Source organism: Periplaneta americana, chromosome 6 (genome assembly GCF_040183065.1).
Source record: "Periplaneta americana isolate PAMFEO1 chromosome 6, P.americana_PAMFEO1_priV1, whole genome shotgun sequence".
Classification (NCBI taxonomy): domain Eukaryota; kingdom Metazoa; phylum Arthropoda; class Insecta; order Blattodea; family Blattidae; genus Periplaneta; species Periplaneta americana.
The window spans coordinates 156,539,344-156,560,558 of NC_091122.1; the positions used below are offsets into that span (position 1 = coordinate 156,539,344).

General features: G+C 31.3%; 1 protein-coding gene across 2 annotated transcripts in view; it reads right to left on the minus strand.

Annotated features, from left to right (window-relative positions):
- Positions 1–11,706, minus strand: part of LOC138701964 (anoctamin-5-like) — a 73,353-nt gene extending 61,647 nt beyond the window's left edge. For both annotated transcript variants that reach the window (XM_069829369.1, XM_069829368.1), the window contains exons 1-4: positions 11,589–11,706; positions 11,145–11,471; positions 10,877–11,027; positions 4,696–4,817 (exon numbers count right to left, since the gene is read on the minus strand). In XM_069829369.1, the coding sequence (XP_069685470.1) occupies positions 4,696–4,817; positions 10,877–11,027; positions 11,145–11,390 (519 nt within the window). In that variant the 5' untranslated portion in view covers positions 11,391–11,471; positions 11,589–11,706. The remainder of the gene's footprint in view (positions 1–4,695; positions 4,818–10,876; positions 11,028–11,144; positions 11,472–11,588) is intronic.
- Between the last annotated feature and the right edge of the window lie 9,509 nt (positions 11,707–21,215).

A 21,215-nucleotide genomic window follows, 5' to 3' on the forward strand; every position in this document is an offset into this window, starting at 1 on the left:
GAATTTAGTTTCCAAGGTATCCCTTTCGTGAGTTGTGTTTAGTTGAAGTGTTAGTGTGCAATGTGGCTGATATAATAAATAATGAGTGAAATAACTGTTGCTGACACTAATTTACTTGAATTTTTAGGACAATTCCATTATCAAGAGTGACTTATGAACAAAAGTGTGATTTAAAAAACAAACGACCAACTCCCTTGCTATCAATGAAGGACACAACCAAGATAGACGCATAACTTACGTAATTACTAATACTGTATTTATTGACCGTTAATATTGTGATTTCTCTAAATATGACAGGGGGTAAGTTAATGTTAAATTATACCTATACGTGTCTGTTTGTTAGAGATAGCCTATGTGTAAACCATGAAATCATATTTTACTATGTACCATTTGAGGTGATGCCTTAATGGTATTACTTACGAGGTTCCAACCAATCTTCGGACTGCTGACTTGACATTTACTACTATTTATTTTAAGACTATATTGTTCCAATATGTTATCTCATATGTACATGGAAGACAATTTGAGTTAGCTTCCCCTGCTCAAAATTTCATGCTACGCCACTGATGGATACTGAATATTGGGGACCGGGGTTCAAATTCCATTCCCCAACAATTTCTCAACTGTAATATTTAATTTTCTTTATTCATTTGTTATTGTTACAACTATCATTAATTTAATGGTGTCCCTACATGTCAATATTGCAGCTATTTTCTAATAATAGTGTTATTATTTGATAAATATTGTATGTTTATTCATAATATGACATTGAGTGTAACTTTAATAAATTACATGGTTTTAATTCGTATTAATACACATTATAGCATTTAAACTAAATGGCATAATCATTTTGTTTATAATTTAACCTTTTTATTGATTTTGTATATTTCATAATATTTTGATGGTATAAAACAGTTTATTGTCTGTATTCCCCAGTGGTTTTGTGGTTTTAAAAATGTTACAAACTTTTATGATGTGTAATATGACTTTTAATAACATACAATCGTATACTTCGCTTTGTGTACAAAACATTTTGATGGATTAACGGTCTATGTTGCCTGTCCGATAGTAAATATATGAGTGGAATTACGATGTAACATTTTTGTTCCTCCTGCACAGTTAGCAGATTGTAACATGGACCGTTATTCGGCCCAACGCTTCATTTATCAAATAATACATAATCGCCAATTCCCCCATTTGATAAGGAAATTCATCGATAAGATATACATTATGCAAGCACAGACTTTCTGGGACCTTCAAAACTGAATACAAAATACTTTAAGCAGCAATAAAAGTACGACTACAGAAAAAAAAAAAACAGAAAGCACCTTAGATGCTAGTACACTACTATTATGACTTATGACTAGTTAGATAAATGAGAGTTGATATGTTTCTAAAAATGATAGGGGAATAGCTGCCAAACGTAAATATATCATTATTCATTGTTCGATACACTCTTTTGAAACTTATAATCACTAAATAACTTTATATATATTTCTAAATTATAGACATCAGCTCAAAGAATTTGAGTGACCACAAGGGTCCTGAATACAATAAACATGTACAATATAATGTGATGTGATACATTAAAGAAAAGAGAAAGTTAATTGTTGAAGGCAAATATAAGTGGATTAATTGAAATAGAGATGATGATGTAATATTTGAAGAGAATCCTTGATAATATTTATATGAATAGACATTACATAATCAAAAGGAATGTGAAGTTCCTTAAGATAATTCCATGTGAATTTTGTGATTGAACCTCTACTGCCAAACAGCAAACCAATGACGGACCATTGTTTAAGAGGGACGTTGTACTTTTGAGAAAGATACGGCAGACAAGGTTCATATATGGACTTCTTCTCAATATCAACCTCGGTGGCCTGATTTAGGTTTCTTTCGAAACTGATAGTAGGGTCAAGAACAAGAGCCCGTTTTAAGTGTCCGTTAATAGCAACAATGTCTGCCAGTCTAAAAGAACCATCTGATGATACACAATGTACTTCTTCATGAATCTCCCAATTTAAATTTTTTAACGATGTCGCCAAAGCATGTCGTACACGATGATGTCTAGCATTGATCAGCAGCTCGCCTTTAGGGCATTGTCCAAGCACTATGTTAACTTTTGCAATTACCTGGCTGACTAGTTTTGAAGTGGTATCCTTCATTGTCTGCAGCCTAGACTTCAGGTAATTGCAAAAGTTAACACAATAAAGATATCATAAAGTTATTCAGTAAATATATTTCTTGGGCAAATGTTTATGTAATGAACTTCTCTTGTTTTCCTTCACAACCACAGATTTTATCAACTTTTTTTTATTCTATAATAGTGATGAGTACATTTATATCATGCAAGTATTAATAAAATGTATTCAAACATGTAGCAATTTGTGTTAGTAAAAAAGAGAAAAATTATTTTATTTACATAAGAAATATTTATCATAGTTGCAGATAAATATTACTTTCTGGTTTTACCTCGGACATTCCTCTAGCCGTCTGTAGATGCCCAATGAGTTGTTAATTATGGTTTTGTAGTAAAGTTATAGAGGTCATACACATCAGGACACTGACTTCTAAATTTTCTAAATTTTATTGACCATTGACTTGTGAACTTTCATGCATAATACATGCTCTGACTATATCATTCATTCATACTCTGTACTACCTCATTGTGTTATGTCATTCCAGCTTTCGTTTGTGAAACAAAACAATTAAATTAGCAAATGATTTTTATTGTACTTCATTTCACGAGTCAATGGCATAAATAATTCTAATAACGAATTAATTATTTCCATTTAACGATTTAGAGACAGAATACACATTTGAAATGTTCTGCTTATTAATATTTTTCATATTTTAGTAGTTAATTAACATACTATTTTTAGATTTTTAAACACTGCAAGAAATACGCAAAATGATATGCTTAAGAATTCTCAAATAACCGAGAAAAGAAACAGAAAGTTACAATGAAAAATGTCAAGTTTATCACAAAAAATATATAAACAGAACATAGACTATACTACTAACAATGTTAGTTTTAATTGTCTGAACCACAGACCTCCAGATATAGGTACTACTGATGCTGCATATATCTACAGCACCAATAAAATTACAATATTTATTACAATAAGTGCATTGGAGTATCTGAAATTTATTTTCCACTGACTTTGCGAGATAAAGGACAGTCTTTCATAGGAATGAAACAAAACTGGGTAGCTTATTCACAATTAAAGCTACGGTTTGGCTACAATGATCTTCATCGAACGAGCATCGCCGACGATTGAAATCGCCAGCGGTCATCATCAGAGAGTGGTTTCTTTACCGGTGAACTTGGTAGGTGGATAGTAAATTGTTTTATATAGTTGACCATGTCTAATCAGCTGATGTAAGGATGACAATATGATAACGTTATAATATAAGTTTTGCCTTGAAAAACAAGTACGGATCTTTAAAGTAGTTAATGCCATGTTTAGAAATAGATATACAGAAGGGTCTTTTAATTCACTGATATTAAGACATCTTGAAAATGAACCCACCAATTTAAGGAATATTTCAGACTTTCTCCCAAACAATTTCATTTTGTCTTAAGTTCAATTGAAAATGATACTGTAAAATTACCCACAAAATTTATTCACAAACCAATGAGCCCAGCTGAAAGATAAGCATAACTTTAAGGTAAAAACCAATGATATAAACACTTTATTTTTACTTTTTACAAAGTTATTTTTTTCATTTAGGAGCATTTATTTAGGACATAATGTTACAAATAAAAAAACAATGTAAGAAGGAGGTTGTTGCACTTCTCTCCTTTGCTCGGAATTCCACTTCAGTTACTATTTCACACTCAAACTTTGCTTCAGTAGCTAAATCTGCCGCATTGTGTGTATCCTTCAATTATGAATCACTTTACTCAATTGTTTTAACAGTTCTGGTTGTTGCAAAATATAGATTTGTTACTGTTTACGTTGGTTCTTCTTTTTGGCTCATGTCGAACAGGGATTTGTGTTTAATCAGTTAGTATCTCGTCTTCATTAGTGGAGAAACTGCAGAAAGATTTCTGTTTTACCGCCATTATGACATGTATGATGTATAAATCACATGTTATTAATTTATGATTTAATTCATCACCTACTGTAATTTTACAATTGGTTTCTCGGCGATGATCGCCAGGTTTCTGCCTCCAAGGCAAACGCCGACGATGGTTGTCGAGCCCAGCGACGTTCGTTGACGTTCATCGCCGTAAAGAAACAATGCACATTCAAATCAACGGGACAGAATCCCAACGAAGATCGCCAGCGATGATCGTCGGCAAAGATCGCCATAGCCAAACCTTAGCTTAACATAAATATTAATTCCTCAGTTTCATATAAAATAATTTTATCGTCGTCATTTTTTGTATCAAACAGAAAATGAAAATGCCACAATGTTCAGCAACTAATCCTCCTACAGATACAGACACACTAAATTTCTTTCATGCCACATGTTTTCAATTTTTATTTCTTCATAAACACAAACTACATGAAAATAAAATGTGAAGGAAAGCAGTTAAGGACCCTGGATTTAATTACAATTTACTATGTTCCATTAAAAATGCTGCATCAGCAATGGCTGTCATAATTATTGAATTTAATGGTACTCAAAACTAACAAAAAATTATGTAATTAAAACTAGTATATAAACAGTATAAAATATTACCTCTTTCATTGGCATCCGTAGTTTAAGGATTTCACTGTAACGGCGCAAGACTTCCAAAGGAGCATGGACTTTGATGAAATTTAATCCATTTGGTTCTCGTTTCTCGTATTCTAATTCTAATCCTGATAAAGAAAAAGGTAGAAATTTATTACACAAAATAAAATGATGGACACTGATATGTAATAGTCCACAAAATGGTCTTTATACATCAAATTTGATGACACTCAATTTAAGCAAAAGTAACTACCAACTATTTTCACTCGGTAAAAAAGAAAGAGAATTCAATATCCAATACACTGGCCAACAACTTCCTACGACTTATGAATCCAAATATCTTGGAGTTATTTTCGATAGTAAGTTAACATGGAGCAACCATTTGAAATACATTTCTGAAAAAGCTTAAAAGATTCTCCCTTCTAAAAAGACTAGCAGGAAAGAAATGGGGATGCTCTAGGAATACTTTGAACACTACATATAAAATGTTTATACAGCCAGCGCTGACATACTGCGGAGAAATTTTAATTACTTCACCTTTCATAAACGAAATATAATATGTTCAAAACCAAGCTCTCAGACTCATTACTGGTGGAATCAAAACAACTCCAATAGATTCTATGAGATTCCTCACTAATATTAACAGCATCAAAATGACAATAGAAGAAAAAGCACTGATTCAATATGAAAAACTTGTTAGATTACCAGGAAACAATTGGCATTCAAACAGTCCTCTCTGTAGATTGAAAACTCAAAAAAGTTTCATATCCATTGTTCAAGAATTAAAACAGAAAATCAATATCCCGAATTTAAAAGAAAACTTACAAATTAAACCAAACTCTTTAACTCTATTAAATATAGAATATAATCTAAATTTAACAGAAGATATACTGAAATCAGAAGTAAACAATGAAATACTGAAACAATTGTCTTTAGAGACAATTAATATTAGATACACTCCACAAAACTGGCTTCATTTATACACCGACGGATCCTTGATCTCCAGAGAACAAGGTGCTGGTGCAGGTGCTACGTGCTGTCTCTTCTCACTTTATAGATGTCTTGGGTATGGAACAACAAGTTTTGATGGTGAAATCATTGCAATAAGTGAAAGTCTCAGGAATCTTCTATGCCACATCAATAAATTTAGGAATGCAGTTATATTGTCAGACTCCAAAGCAGCTATTCTATCAATAGTCTCTAAACACACACCTTCATCTCAAACAGCAGAAATAACTAAAATGCTCTCTCAATTAATATCACTCAATAAAAGAATTGTATTCCAATGGATACCATCCCATTGTGGAATCCTGGGAAACGAGAATGCGGATGCTTTAGCAAAGAAGGGCAGCACTGCTACTTACAGACCTGTTACTAAATCTAAATATTACTCTGTGAAAAGATTTATTAAATCTACATACTTAGACTTCAACAAACAAAATTTGATAGCACAATCCCAAGGGAAAAAATGGAACTCTCTGCATCAAAATCCACAGTTAATTCCCGATTTACCACGAAAATCGTCTGTAGCTGCATTTAGATTGGCAACAGGCCATGATTGTTTGGCCAAACACCTGCATAGAATTGGAATATATCAGTCCCCTAACTGCCCATTGTGCAACTCAAACCAAGAAATGGATTCGGAACACCTCAAAATCTGTGCTTCAGTGGCTGGCTATGACAATATCTTTGAAAAATATTGGAGTGCAAGAGGTCAAATGGCTTTATTGTCAAACGCCTGGCATTAGAAAACAACAACAAAATGGTCTTTGTCATCATGTCATTCTACTTAAACCATTTAGGAATCTTTTGTTGTATTTTAAAATGCACACAGATTTGTAGTTGCTTGTAGGTCTACTGCAGTTTTCTTCAGTTATGAATTGTTTTAACACCTCATCACTTGTCAAGATTTTATTCTTTCATAGTTTCAAATCCTACATATGAAGTAAAAGTTTGATGCTACTCCTGGAAGGTGGAGTTAGACAACGTTTGGCCTCCACTTGGGACAACAAAGGATATCACATTCCAAGTTTGTATGTAGTGCATATATAAGGGGTAGTCATAAAGTTTTAATTATCACCTCGAAAAAATGAAACTGCGACCATGAAACTTGGTGATGGTGTTAGTCCTTCTCTACATATTCACCCTTCAACGCGACACATTTTTCCCAATGATGAATGACTTGACGGAGGCCTTGGTTGTGGAAGTCTGCATTTAGGCTGTTCAGGAAACGTTCCACCTCAAAAATCACCTCATCGTCATTCTGGAAATGCCTGCCACGCAATGGTTTCTTCATCCGAGGAAAGAGGAAGAAGTCACTGGGTGCCATACCAGGAGAATACGGGGAGTGAGGCAAAATTTGATAGCCTAAAGAAGCAGCATGTGTGACTGTGTCCTGTGCAGAATGAGCTGGGGCATTGTCATGAAGGAAAAGGACCCCCTTGGACAGCTTCCCGCGATGCTTCGTCTTGATAGCCTCTCGTAATCTCGTCAGGAGATTTCGGTAGTATGCTCCTGTGATGGTTTGCCCCTTCTGAGCATAATCTGTCAGCACCACACCTTGGATGTCCCAAAAAACACTCAGCATCACCTTCGCCTTTTTCGGCGGTGGTGAATCCACATGTTTCCACTCCCTGTATTCTCCTGATATGGCACCCAGTGACTTCTTCCTCTTTCCTCGGATGAAGAAACCATTGCGTGGCAGGCATTTCCAGAATGACAACAAGGTCATTTTTGAGGTGGAACGTTTCCTGAACAGCCAAAATGCAGACTTCTACAACCAAGGCCTCCGTCAAGTCATCCATCGTTGGGAAAAATGTGTCGCATTGAAGGGTGAATATGTAGAAATTGACTAACACCATCACCAAGTTTCATGGTCGCAGCTTCATTTTTTCGAGGTGATAATTAAAACTTTATGACTACCCCTCGTATAGCCAGTAGGCCTACAGTTAAGCATGCATAAAAAATGTATATAAAGTACGTCATAATCTTCAACATTTTATTTTCCAAAGCTGTTGATCTCCTTGCAAAGAAAGGTGCTGAACTACCCCTAAATAAGACAAAAATGTACCCTTCATGTTCACAAAAAGCACAATTACGTTGGGATAAACAAATTGATTTTATGTGTACAAGTATAAGAAAGACAATTTATAAATTCATAGTACTTCGAAATTTTATCATTAAGGAGGCATTGAGAATAATATTTTTAGCTTTACTACAATCATTAATACAATATGGTATAATAAATTGGGGTGGAGTACCATCATCTGTACTTAATCCATTAATTTTAATACATAGAAGTTTAATAAAAATTTGTCTAACCAAAAATATGGATTACCCAACAAATTTTTATTAATCTTCTGTGTATTAAAATTAATGGATTAAGTACAGATGATGGTACTCAACCCCAATTTTGTTATACCATATTGTATTAATGATTGTACTAAAGCTAAAAATATTATTTAATAATAACATTTTTATCTGAATTTTCATAAAGTCAAAATATGGCATGTTTTATGTGAATTTTAAACATTACAGAATTTCTATTATCGTTTTCTATTTGCTCTATCTTATTAGTTATAGCTCATCAATAGTAGTAGTTCATTTTAAATTTTAAACGATGTCATTACAGTCAAAATTCCATTATACTGATTTGTCTTTCTTTGCATAGGCTATTTGATGTTACAACAGTAGGCCTATTAATTTTTACATTTCATATGACCAGTGCTATAGTTGGGTTGGAATGCACTAGAATGCAGTTCCAGTAAAAATAATATTAGAGTTCCACAGTTCCAGTATAAATAATACAGGACAGGGGCGGCTTTTGGGGTAGTGCCAGTGTGCCATGGCACCGCCAATGAAATAAACAAAAAATAATATCCTAAAAAGCAGTTGTAATAGTTTATTTCTACACTTTTATTCGTATTTCATCTGAACGAGCGCGCGCACAGATCGGGACGCACTCTTGCAACGTTTTTCCGAACTTTGGAGCTACTTCTGTGTGGCACTCAGTACGTCCATATAACACTGTACAAAAGGCTACTGATTCTAGTTTATGTACGTTTCTTATGGCAGACTTTGAGCCGAATTCAGTTTGACTCAGTAGTTAATATTCCGCCCGCTAGAGCACAGTAATGCAGAAATTTCGCTAGATGGCAGGGTTGTTGGAGACTTTAGGCAGAAATCATCAACCGCAGACTTGCACGAAAACACAAGTTAAAGTTCCGCGCCAAATGTTAATGTAATGTTGCCAATTCAAAACTAATGCACATAACTTGGATTTGAATGTGTAAAGTATTATCCGTTTAACTATATTGAAGGCAGGGATAGTCATGGTTCTTTTTAGAAAGATAAATATTTTTTTCATATTATGTAACACTGTTTGTTAATGTTGTGTGATATTTGTTTTATTTTGCGGCAACTAAATATCGCTACACTGTTGCTATAGTGTTGATGCTTTTGTTAACGATACATGAGATCTATGCAGGACATGAACATGTGTTACTCAGGCCGCTGCCTAGGATTCATCGGCCTGTTAAATGAAATGCAAACGTGTTCGTTTATTATTTATATCACTGTTTATCTCGTGTGTTTTTGCCAGTAATTTTATTAGTTATAAAATTGATTTGTATTTGACTAACAATACTGTGAAAGTTTTGCATTATCTGTATCTGTAAATTTCGTTATTAGTTTCGGAAATGTTATTGTAACTGTTACTAGATGCATTATTAACTATACACCTGGTAAAATAGCTGGTTTAATTAATGTGTTTTATTTAACATAATGCAAACGTGAGCTGCGATTGTCAGTTTCACCAGGGTAATTTGCGTAAGACCTTTTTTCATTTTTGGCATCACCACCAGAATGCCTCACCAGCCACCACTGATACAGGAAACGACTGATAAAGCAAGTTGGGACTTCTGAAATAGCAGAGTTCCAGTAAATTTTTTTTTCAACTACAGCACTGCATATGACTAATAAAGAATGTATAAATTACATCTTGTTAGATTTTTATCACAACCATGAACTTTACACTGAAAATAATTGTATTGTATTGTATTTATTAACATTCCATGGTATTCATACATGCTTACAGCTAGAATACGGAACAAGTCAAAAAACTTAATACTATTATAAAATCTTAATTTATAGTCACAGTCTAGATGAAATATATACAGACGAGATTTACAATATAGTCTACTAGTACAACACATAGTTTTAGTATCAATTTCATGAAGTGTTATTGAATGTCATGAATTCACCTACAGAATAAAAGGCGTGAGAAATTAGGTACTTCTTTAATTTGGCCCTAAATAATTTTATGTTTTGAGTTTCATTTTTTATATCGATAGGGAGGTTATTAAAAATGTTTACTGCCATATAACGCACTCCTTTTTGATAGCACGATAGACTTGCCGATGGAGTATGAAAGTAATTTTTTTGACGTGTATTTATGCTATGAACTGTTGAATTAGTTACAAAGTTTTCACGATTACATACGAGGAAGACTATTAATGAAAAGATATACTGACAAGCCATGGGCATTATTTGTAGTTTTTTAAAAATAGTCCTACACGATTCCCAAGATTTGGCACCTACTATTATTCTAATTACTTAGCTACTGTATAGACGTAGCCAGACAAAACAATCCCTACAGAGTAAGTGACCCTTCAGGTTGTAGGCTACCTTTTACCCCAATGATGGAACCTGTACTTATACGGTATATAGTTTTCAAACTTTGAAAATGTTAAGAGTTCTAGGACACAATGGAGTACCCAACAGTCTATTTCTGAACACATTACCGTAAAAACCTAAAGAAATTACAAATAGTGAGCATTTAACCATTTTCAAATAAAGAAACAATAATTTCAAATATTAAGCCAATGTTCAGTGGTTCAGAAATGTTATAAAAAGTTCAATACACTAAAGTAAGAATGCTTTTTATGCTGGCATGAAAAAATGCAACCTAGTTAAAGTAATTGCCATTGACAAGTTTCATGTGAAAATGAAGAAGGCAGTAAGTTCACTTTCAGAAAACTTGAATATATCATACTGTAAAATGCAAAAACGTATTGCTTTTACAAGATGATTTATTACAATTCTTATAGCATTTCAATAATATTTGAAGGTAAATCATTTTTTATCTCAAACCATAGTACATGTCTTACCTATCAAATACATCACTGACCTTCTCGTTCCAAATTCTTCTCGAATACTCTCCTCTTTTCTTCAGAAGCTTTTGAATTTGAATGCTTCACTAAATCATCCCACACCAAGACGAAGTCTACACTCCGTATCCCATCATGGAAGAAAAGAGATGAACGACTTGCCGGTTGTGACTGAAAATGTTACAAAAGACATGTATAGACCTATTTTAGAACTTCTCTTATACACAAGTGTAAACATTACTGGTTAGCATAATTGACAGTTTATGACTTCAGTGGCATTTCTGCTACCTTTGTTTGCTGTTTGCTAGGTGAACGATGGATTTCAGCTCCTTCTCTTCCTTGTTCTTCAGCCTCATGTTTACACAGATCATCTTGTGGACTAGAACTGTCTTTCTTTGCTTCTCCGTTCAAATCTTGTGCACTATGATAGATGCTAAGGGCAGACACTCCAATGTCATCTGGCAATGTCTGATTACTCCTCTGTATAGATGCTGTTGCACCTGCACTTTTAGGTAATAAAGTGTGGTCTTCCATATCTCCCACACTATACTATAAAATGTACGTAGGCGTAACCGGTTAATACCGTATCTTCTTGTTAATGGGTAACTTTTTAACCTACAAAACAGAGACAAATGTAAGTTGTCACATGCTGACGTTTAAGTAACATGCAATTTTGTTATTCAATGTAGCTTTAATATCAATTTAAACTACAAGTAAAAAATAGAAACTTACCAAACATATTTACTTTTCTTATTACTTTGGTTACGAGAACATTATGCCTTCCATGACAGATCAGGGCTGCAAGCATAACCCGATAGAAAACTTTCCCAAGCGAGCAGTAAATTTCTCTGTAACAATGAAATAAAATGATATTGATACGTAAAATTACCAGAACATTAACACTTCCAAAATCAAACACATACGAATTGAAGTAACTTGCCAATTTCGTAATAACCGTAGTCATCCCAGATTTCATATTTTCTAGTTTAGAAACTGAAATAAAATATTATAAAGTTTATGCTGCCCTCTGTCAGAGCAAAATTGCGACTTTTCCTTCGAAATTTGACTTATTTGGATAACATTTCATCATCATCATCATCATCATCATCATCATCATCATCATCATCATCAGCCCATGAAGCACGAAACAATTTTCGCCCTCCACCAACACACACTTTTTTTTTTTAGATATTTAGCAAACTTTAAAAAAAGTCACATGTAACAACAATTTAACATATTATTATGCTACTATCCAAAGGAGGCATATGCGAAATAAGAGAAAACCGAAAATTTATTTCCAGCTCGATTTTTTATTTTCTCAGAATTTTACCGTCACTATAAATTTTTTGAAGGCATTACAGCAAATTATTCTCCTTTGATGGTGAAAGTGATCAGGAAGAGGAACAGAAATTGGTTGGGTCAGTGACTGAGAAGAAACTGCCTACTGAAAGATGCACAGATGCACTGGAAGGAATGGTGAACGGGAGAAGAGTTCGGGGCAGAAGAAGATATCAGATCATATGAGGAGACAAAAAGGAAGGCAGAAAATATGAAAGATTGGAGAAAGGTGGGTTTGCAGTGAAAACCTACCCTTGGGCAGAACACTAAATGAATGAAAAATGAAGAAGCTTTATATAAAAATATGTACTATAAATTGATTTCCATATTCAGCAGCAACGTCAATAAATTCAACAAATGAAACAATGATGTCACGAGTATATTGCAGGCTTTTGTTTTAGAGTAACTGATTAGAAATTTTATGTAGTTTTACCAAAAGGGCTTGATTTTTTACCAATTTCGTCTTCATAAAGAAAGGAAGAAAAAAAACTTATGAAATTCGTTTATAATATTATATAGTTATTGCATTCTTAAATAATTGATGTCAGTATGTATAGGCTATTGTAATTAACTATCATGAGACCGAAAATCACAGTTTTGAAATTTTTGTTTGTATGTCTGCATGTTTGTTACCTTTTCACGCGTTAATAGCTTGACCGATTTCTACAAAAATTGATAGGCCTATGTGAAATAAGTTAGGTCCCACTTAGATTTTAGGCTATATGATATTCAAAATACTTTTTGAAAACGGAAATTATAAGGCAGAATGAATTAAATAAATCGAAATATCTCGCTTATTATTTATTTTTAGCATTATATTACGCAACAAAAGTTGCTTTAAAAATACTTCCGACAAGTTTTATTCCAATCAAAATGTTCATAGGACCTATATTTAACGAAATATAACGAGTTTTAAAATAACACTGCGCTTTCTACCTTGTCGCCTCAATCAGGGTGATATCAAATACGTTACTATATAGTATTTGCTGATAATAATAAAATGAAAACAAATGACTCTGCGATTATTTAAGGTGACTTTGTACAAACAAGCGGAAAGTATTTATTGAACACTTTTTTTAATGTATTATGTCCGAACGAATGAAACTCATGTACAGGGGCCAGACAAGGACAGATACATAAGTTGTACAACATAATAATAACAAATCATAAATCTACAATCTGTGAAAAGCATGTAACATAACAAGAATTAAGAGAATAAAATAAATACGAACAGCAAAGTAACACTGAAGTTTTAGAGAGAAAGAAGAAAATGTTTGAAACCATCAAATAATAAACCAAACGAGAATTAAAATAAATAGCCTAATCTTGTCAAAAACGTTTTTTCTTAAACATTTCTTAAAACATGGGGAATTTGGTAAAACTTTTTGTTCTAATGGAAGCTGATTATAAGCCGTTATTAAAAAATGCTTAATCCCTTAAATTACTGAGCCATTTCGGGAAAGAAAAAAATATATTTGTTTCTAACAAGTGCTGCGAAGCGTATGGGTACGGCTAGTTTCACAATATAGGCTACTATTTCATTTTATCTGATTTGTAGTACAATAGACACCGATTAATTAATTTAAATAAAGTGTAAGCCCACAATATTTAATTGTAAAATTCAGATTTGTTTTTCTTATCTGATCTGTATAATACACAAGTACTTTAAATAGAAGATGTCAATACTCGAGATAAAACTTGTTCCATTATCTCGTTTATATGACAAGCACTGATTACTTTCGATAAAGAAATATATATGACACTTTTCACGAATCAAATTTTTTCTCGTAATTACATTTGCGTAACAGACACCAATTAATTGAATAAATGAAGGAGAGTTAACATATTTAAGGGTAAAACTTGTTTTTATTACCTCAATGGCATAACATTAATCGATTATACTTAGAAAAATTCGAGAGTAAAACTTGTGCTTATTATTTGATTTGCGTAACAGACATCGATTATTTTTAATACAAGAATGAAATAATTACATATTAATCTTAATTTATTATTTGATTTGCACAAGACACATCGGTTGCTTTTAAATAAAGAAAGAAGACAGTACTAAAGAAAAATTCTACTTGCGATTACTTTAAGCAAAGAAATATAAAATATTCAAAATTAAAACTTGTTTTCATTATGTGAATACTTAAAATAGAGGAAGATGACAAAATTCAGGATTATAACTTTTTATTATTAAAACGTTTATTACCTGATTTCCAAATAAAACTCGGATTGTTTTAAGCAGAGAAAGACAATATCCTGGATTAAAATTTGTTTCATTATTTGATTTGCGTAGTAGACACCGATTACTTTAAGTAATGCAACATAAGCTAACACTACTGAAAATCAAAACTCGCTTTTATTATCTGGTTTGAATGGTCACCAATTGTTTGAAATAAAGGTAGATAAAAATATTCAAGAACAGAACTTATTATTATCTGATTTGCATAACAGACACCGATTATTTTAAATAAAAAAAGATTGCAATAATGAAAATTAAAAATTGGTTTGTATTATCTGATTGTATACCGGACAGCGATTTTTTTAAATACAAGAAGATGACAATATTCAAGATTAAAGCATGATTAAATTATCTGATTTGTATAAAAGATACATAACTTTAAATAAAAGAATATGAAAATATTCAATGGCATAATTGTTTCAGTATTTTATTTTTACAACAGACAACGATTACTTGAAATAAAAAAAGTTAAATATATTATTATCCCATTTATACATACCAGCCATCTATTATTTTAAATAAAGAACGTTAAATGTATTATGATCCCATTTATACATACCAGCCATCTATTATTTTAAATAAAGAACGTTAAATGTATTATGATCCCATTTATACATACCAGCCATCTATTATTTTAAATAAAGAACGTTAAATGTATTATGATCCCATTTATACATACCAGCCATCTATTCTTTTAAATAAAGAAAGTTAAATATATTATGATCCCATTTATACATACCAGCCATCTATTCTTTTAAATAAAGAACGTTAAATGTATTATGATCCCATTTATACATACCAGCCATCTATTCTTTTAAATAAAGAAAGTTAAATGTATTATGATCCCATTTATACATACCAGCCATCTATTCTTTTAAATAAAGAAAGTTAAATGTATTATTATCCCATTTATACATACCAGCCATCTATTCTTTTAAATAAAGAAAGTTAAATGTATTATTATCCCATTTATACATACCAGCCATCTATTCTTTTAAATAAAGAAAGTTAAATGTATTATGATCCCATTTATACATACCAGCCATCTATTCTTTTAAATAAAGAACGTTAAATGTATTATGATCCCATTTATACATACCAGCCATCTATTCTTTTAAATAAAGAAAGTTAAATGTATTATGATCCCATTTATACATACCAGCCATCTATTCTTTTAAATAAAGAAAGTTAAATGTATTATTATCCCATTTATACATACCAGCCATCTATTCTTTTAAATAAAGAAAGTTAAATGTATTATTATCCCATTTATACATACCAGCCATCTATTCTTTTAAATAAAGAAAGTTAAATGTATTATGATCCCATTTATACATACCAGCCATCTATTCTTTTAAATAAAGAAAGTTAAATGTATTATTATCCCATTTATACATACCAGCCATCTATTCTTTTAAATAAAGAAAGTTAAATGTATTATTATCCCATTTATACATACCAGCCATCTATTCTTTTAAATAAAGAAAGTTAAATGTATTATGATCCCATTTATACATACCAGCCATCTATTCTTTTAAATAAAGAAAGTTAAATGTATTATGATCCCATTTATACATACCAGCCACCTATTATTTTAAATAAATAAAGTTAAAAATGTTCAAAATTTGAAATTATTATTCTCATTTATATACAAACCACCTATTATTTTAAATAAAGGAAGTTAAAAACGTTCAAAATTTGAAATTATTATTCTCATTTATATACAAACCACCTATTATTTTAAATAAAAAAAATGTTGAAATGTTAAAAATGTTCAAAATTTGAAATTATTATTATCTCATTTACATACCAGTCATCTATTATTTTAAATAAAGGAAGACAAAAATATTCAAAATTTGAAATTGTATTGTTCTCATTTACATACAAACCACGTATTATTTTAAATAAAGGTAGTTAAAAATGTTCAAAATTTGAAATTGTTATTATCTCATTTACATACCAGCCATCTATTATTTTAAATAAAGGAAGATAAAAATATTCAAAATTTGAAATTATTATTCTCATTTACATACAAACCACCTATTATTTTAAATAAAGGAAGTTAAAAATGTTCAAAATTTGAAATTATTATTATCTCATTTATATACCAACCACCTATTATTTTAAATAAAGGAAGTTAAAAATGTTCAAAATTTAAACTTATTATTAGCTGATTTACATACTAGCCACGTATTATTTTAAATAAAGGAAGTTAGAAATGTTCAAAATCTGAAATTATTATTATCTCATTTATATACCAACCACCTATTATTTTAAATGAAGGATGTTAAAAATGTTCAAAATTTAAACTTATTATTAGCTGATTTACATACCAGCCACGTATTATTTTAAATAAAGGAAGTTAGAAATGTTCAAAATTTGAAATCATTATTATCTCATTTATATACCAACCACCTATTATTTTAAATAAAGGAAGTTAAAAATGTTCAAAATTTAAACTTATTATTAGCTGATTTATATACCAGCCACCTATTATTTTAAATAAGGAAGATAAAAATGTTCAAAACTTGAAATTATTATTATCTCATCTATTATTTTAAATAAAGGAAGTTAAAAATGTTCAAAATTTGAAATTATTATTATCTCATTTATATACCAGCCACCTATTATTTTAAATAAAGGAAGTTAAAAATGTTCAGAATTTAAACTTATTATTAGCTGATTTACATACCAGTCATCTATTATTTTAAATAAGAAAGTTAAAAATGTTCAAAATTTGAAATTATTATTATCTCATTTATATACCAACCACCTATTATTTTAAATAAAGGAAGCTAAAAATGTTCAAAATTTAAACTTATTATTAGCTGATTTACATACCAGCCACCTATTATTTTAAATAAAGGAAGTTAAAAATGTTCAAAATTTGAAATTATTATTATCTCATTTACATATCAGCCACCTATTATTTTAAATAAAGGAAGTTAAAAATGTTCAAAATTTAGCTGATTTATATACCAGCCACCTATTATTTTAAATAAGGAAGATAAACATTTTCAAAACTTGAAATTATTATTATTATCTCATCTATTATTTTAAATAAAGAAAGTTAAAAATGTTCAAAATTTGAAATTATTATTATCTCATTTACATACCAACCACCTATTATTTTAAATAAAGGAAGTTAAAAATGTTCAAAATTTAAACTTATTATTAGCTGATTTACATACCAGCCACCTATTATTTTAAATAAAGGAAGTTAAAAATGTTCAAAATTTGAAATTATTATCACATTTACATGCCAGCCACCTATTATTTTAAATAAAGGAAGATAAAAATGTTCAAAATTTGAAATTATTATCTCATTTACATACCAGCCACCTATTATTTTAAATAAAGGAAGTTAAAAATGTTCAAAATTTGAAATTATTATCTCATTTACATGCCAGCCACCTATTATTTTAAATAAAGGAAGATAAAAATGTTCACAATTTGAACTTAGACAGCTACAGTATAATTAAGTAAAAGATGACGACGATTATTTATAGTGGATTGACACACTTACATAAAACCACCGATTACTTTAAATTAACGATGTCGACAATATTCAAATTATTAGAGCTTTAATATTTTATCTGACTTCGTTATAGACACTCATTAATTTAAATTAGGGAAAAATGACACCATAAAAAAAAGCATTCTTTACATCAGATTTACATAAAAGAAATGTAGTCTATTGCCGACATTTTACTATTGCTCCACTAGCTCGACGTAAATTTTCATGTTATCTCCAATTTTATGTTCTAAGCAAATATTTGTACTGTCTATTGTAAATGGGGCTTTGCCCTGTTAAATAAATAAATAAATAAATAAATAAATAAATAAATAAATAAATAAATAAATAAATAAATAAATAAATTCACTTCTTTTGGTGAAGGCGAGACTATAATGGCAAGGTCTCCACTTGCAGAGGGGAAGGGACGCTTGAAATATTGCTGAGAGCTCTAGTATTTGTCTTTGAGCATGAATATTATTTTTACAGTAAAAAGATATTTTTAATGTTTATTAACTTCAAATTTATTAGCTAAAATCATTATTATTATTATTATTATTATTATTATTATTATTATTATTATTATTATTATCATTATTATTAATGGTTCTATTGGAGCATTAAATCAAATTTTCCTGCGAAAAATCTTCACCTATTCTGGTAGGCTAAATGTTAATCTGTAGTTTGACTCGATAAAGATTCACTATCGGTAGTAAACGATTTTGAACATGTTTGACAAAGTGAACGAAATTAACTGATTTTAATTTAGTAGAGGAATTCAGAAGTCCGTCGCAATGATTTAGTAGATGCGAGTGTCCTTCAAACAAATGATCCATAGTTCGAGTTATTTCATGAGCGGATCGTGTATTGAGAAAGGAATTAAATAAATAAAACATGTTTTTCATCTCAATTACTTAGTATGGCCAAATCCGATCGCTTGGTATAGAAAGAAAATAAGTCACCCTTCTCTTTCCATAGATAGATATCTAGCGTATTCCAAAGAAATGCATTAAGTCAGTGACTTAGTTCTATTCTCCGCCACATGTAGCGCGCAATGACAGTTACCGTTACTATGCTGTACTACGTATATACTTCGTTCCATAATGTCTGATGGGAGAAGTAAATAGAGGAGGAGCGAAGTGTAACTGCTATATTCAACCAATGGCAGAGGCCTCATTCCACGCTTATTTTGAAGTTGGGCGGGGGTAGAACGCTTCAGACCGCCCAACTTCAAGTCAAGTATGGAGTGATACCTCTGCCATTTGTTGAATAGCAATTGTACTTCTTCCCTCCTCTGTCAGCAATGCATACGTCTGCTGTCAGATATTATGGAACGAGGTATAGGTCTGGCAGTATCAAAACGACTTAAGGGGTTAGGTACAGCTTACGGTGTTAACATTTTTGGAAATATTCAACATTTTTTCCTCCATTACTGTATCTTGTACAATAATGAAAATTGGTATGTGTAAAACACTGTCCTTCTGCTATGGGGAAAAAAATATTTTTACGATTAAAAACACAATTTATATACATTTTTTTTTTTTTTCAAAATTCAAAATGTTGGCAGTTCACTATGCAGTGATGAAGAGTTCCTCTCATAACTCAAACTTTTTAACTTTTTCATGTTCTCTTTTATTTTATTGCTGAAACTCATATTTACAATATCATGCTATTTCAACTACATTTATTAATAAATAATATTTTTTTATTTCGTGTTAAAAGAAAATACTGATAATTGACCATTTTTTAAAATGAATTTATTTTCTATCAGACAATCTATCAAAGGTAGAGAAGTGATTTTGCATCATATTGTAGATATGACATGCATAAATACACACAAAAAATTTAATCACATAAAGTTGGATAGTTTTTGAGTTTTAAGGGAAACGCTTCATCACTGCACAGTGAACTGCCACCATTTTGAATTAAAAAAAATATATATATTTTTTAAATCGTAAAATATTTTTTTATATAGTGGAAGGACAGTATTTTATACATACTAATTTTCATTATTGTACAAGATACAGTAGGCCAAATGAAGGGAAAAAATGTTGAATATTTCCAAAATTTTACTGCTGTAAGCTGTACCTAACCCCTTAAGGAGATTACACACTATTTTTCTGAGAGGGATCATTCTTTTCCACCCTGCGACAGAATCTTTTAGAGCAGGGATGTCAAAGCGCCTGCACTGCGTGTTCCCAAGAACCCGCACAACATTTCCTTAAGAGCGATGATTGCACTTTATCTTGCTGAAAAGTGAATCTTGTTGGATTTGTATTGCTTGTAGTATGAGCACGTAATACAGGCGATTTAACATCCCTGTTTTAGAGTCTTTAAGAAGCATCTTAAAAAATCAGATCGAGTTTACTCCAAGGAAGAATACATGGCGATTTTTGTAAATAGCAAAGCAAGTGTTGTGGGCTCTACTATGATGTACTAAATTTTGACAAATGGTGGCCTTCATTTTTTCAACAAATTTACCGTATCAGGTGAAACATTAACAAAGAGTACTCCTCGTATGAAAAGATTAAATTTGTCTCTTTTTCATTAAAGAAATTCCGATGCGGTGCAGATAAAACTGGTGTTGTTGAAGCTCGTCATTCTATGGACCTAATGGAAGCATATCCAGAAGTAATTGATTGACTAGCGGACTTACTAGTGTTAATTATGTAAGTCTGTGCGGCTTACAGCTGTTTCGGTGCTTCATCACACCATCCTCAGAGCCTACTAGATCTCGGCGTCATCTCGAACTTCTCTGCCTGTTATGTGGGTGCGTTTGATTGTTGAAAGGTGTTGAATAGTGGAGTCAAATAGTGTGTGTGTGTACTGAAATTGATCTGTGTGTTGAGAATTTGATCGGGGTGTGTTTTAGTGTGTTTGTATATTTCGTATTGTTCTAGTGTGTTGAGTTTTTGGTTCTTGGGTTGTATGTGTAGAATTTCCATGTCCGCATTTATGTTATTGTATGTGTGGTTAGCATTGGTTATGTGATCGGCGTATGTAGATGTATTGTGTCCTCTGGTTATTGCTTTAATGTGTTCTTTGTAGCGTGTTGGGAATGATCAAGATTCAAAATGGGCATATCCAGAAGGTAGGGTTCCCATATGTTCCAAGAATTCCATGAAGACTGGTGACATAAAGAAACAATTGAAGTATGTTGTAAACGAAGATGTTTCAACATTTTATCACAGTCTAGTATATACATCACGAAGCTCAATACGTAGTAAATATGCATCCATAGATAGTTGCTAACCACTAGGAT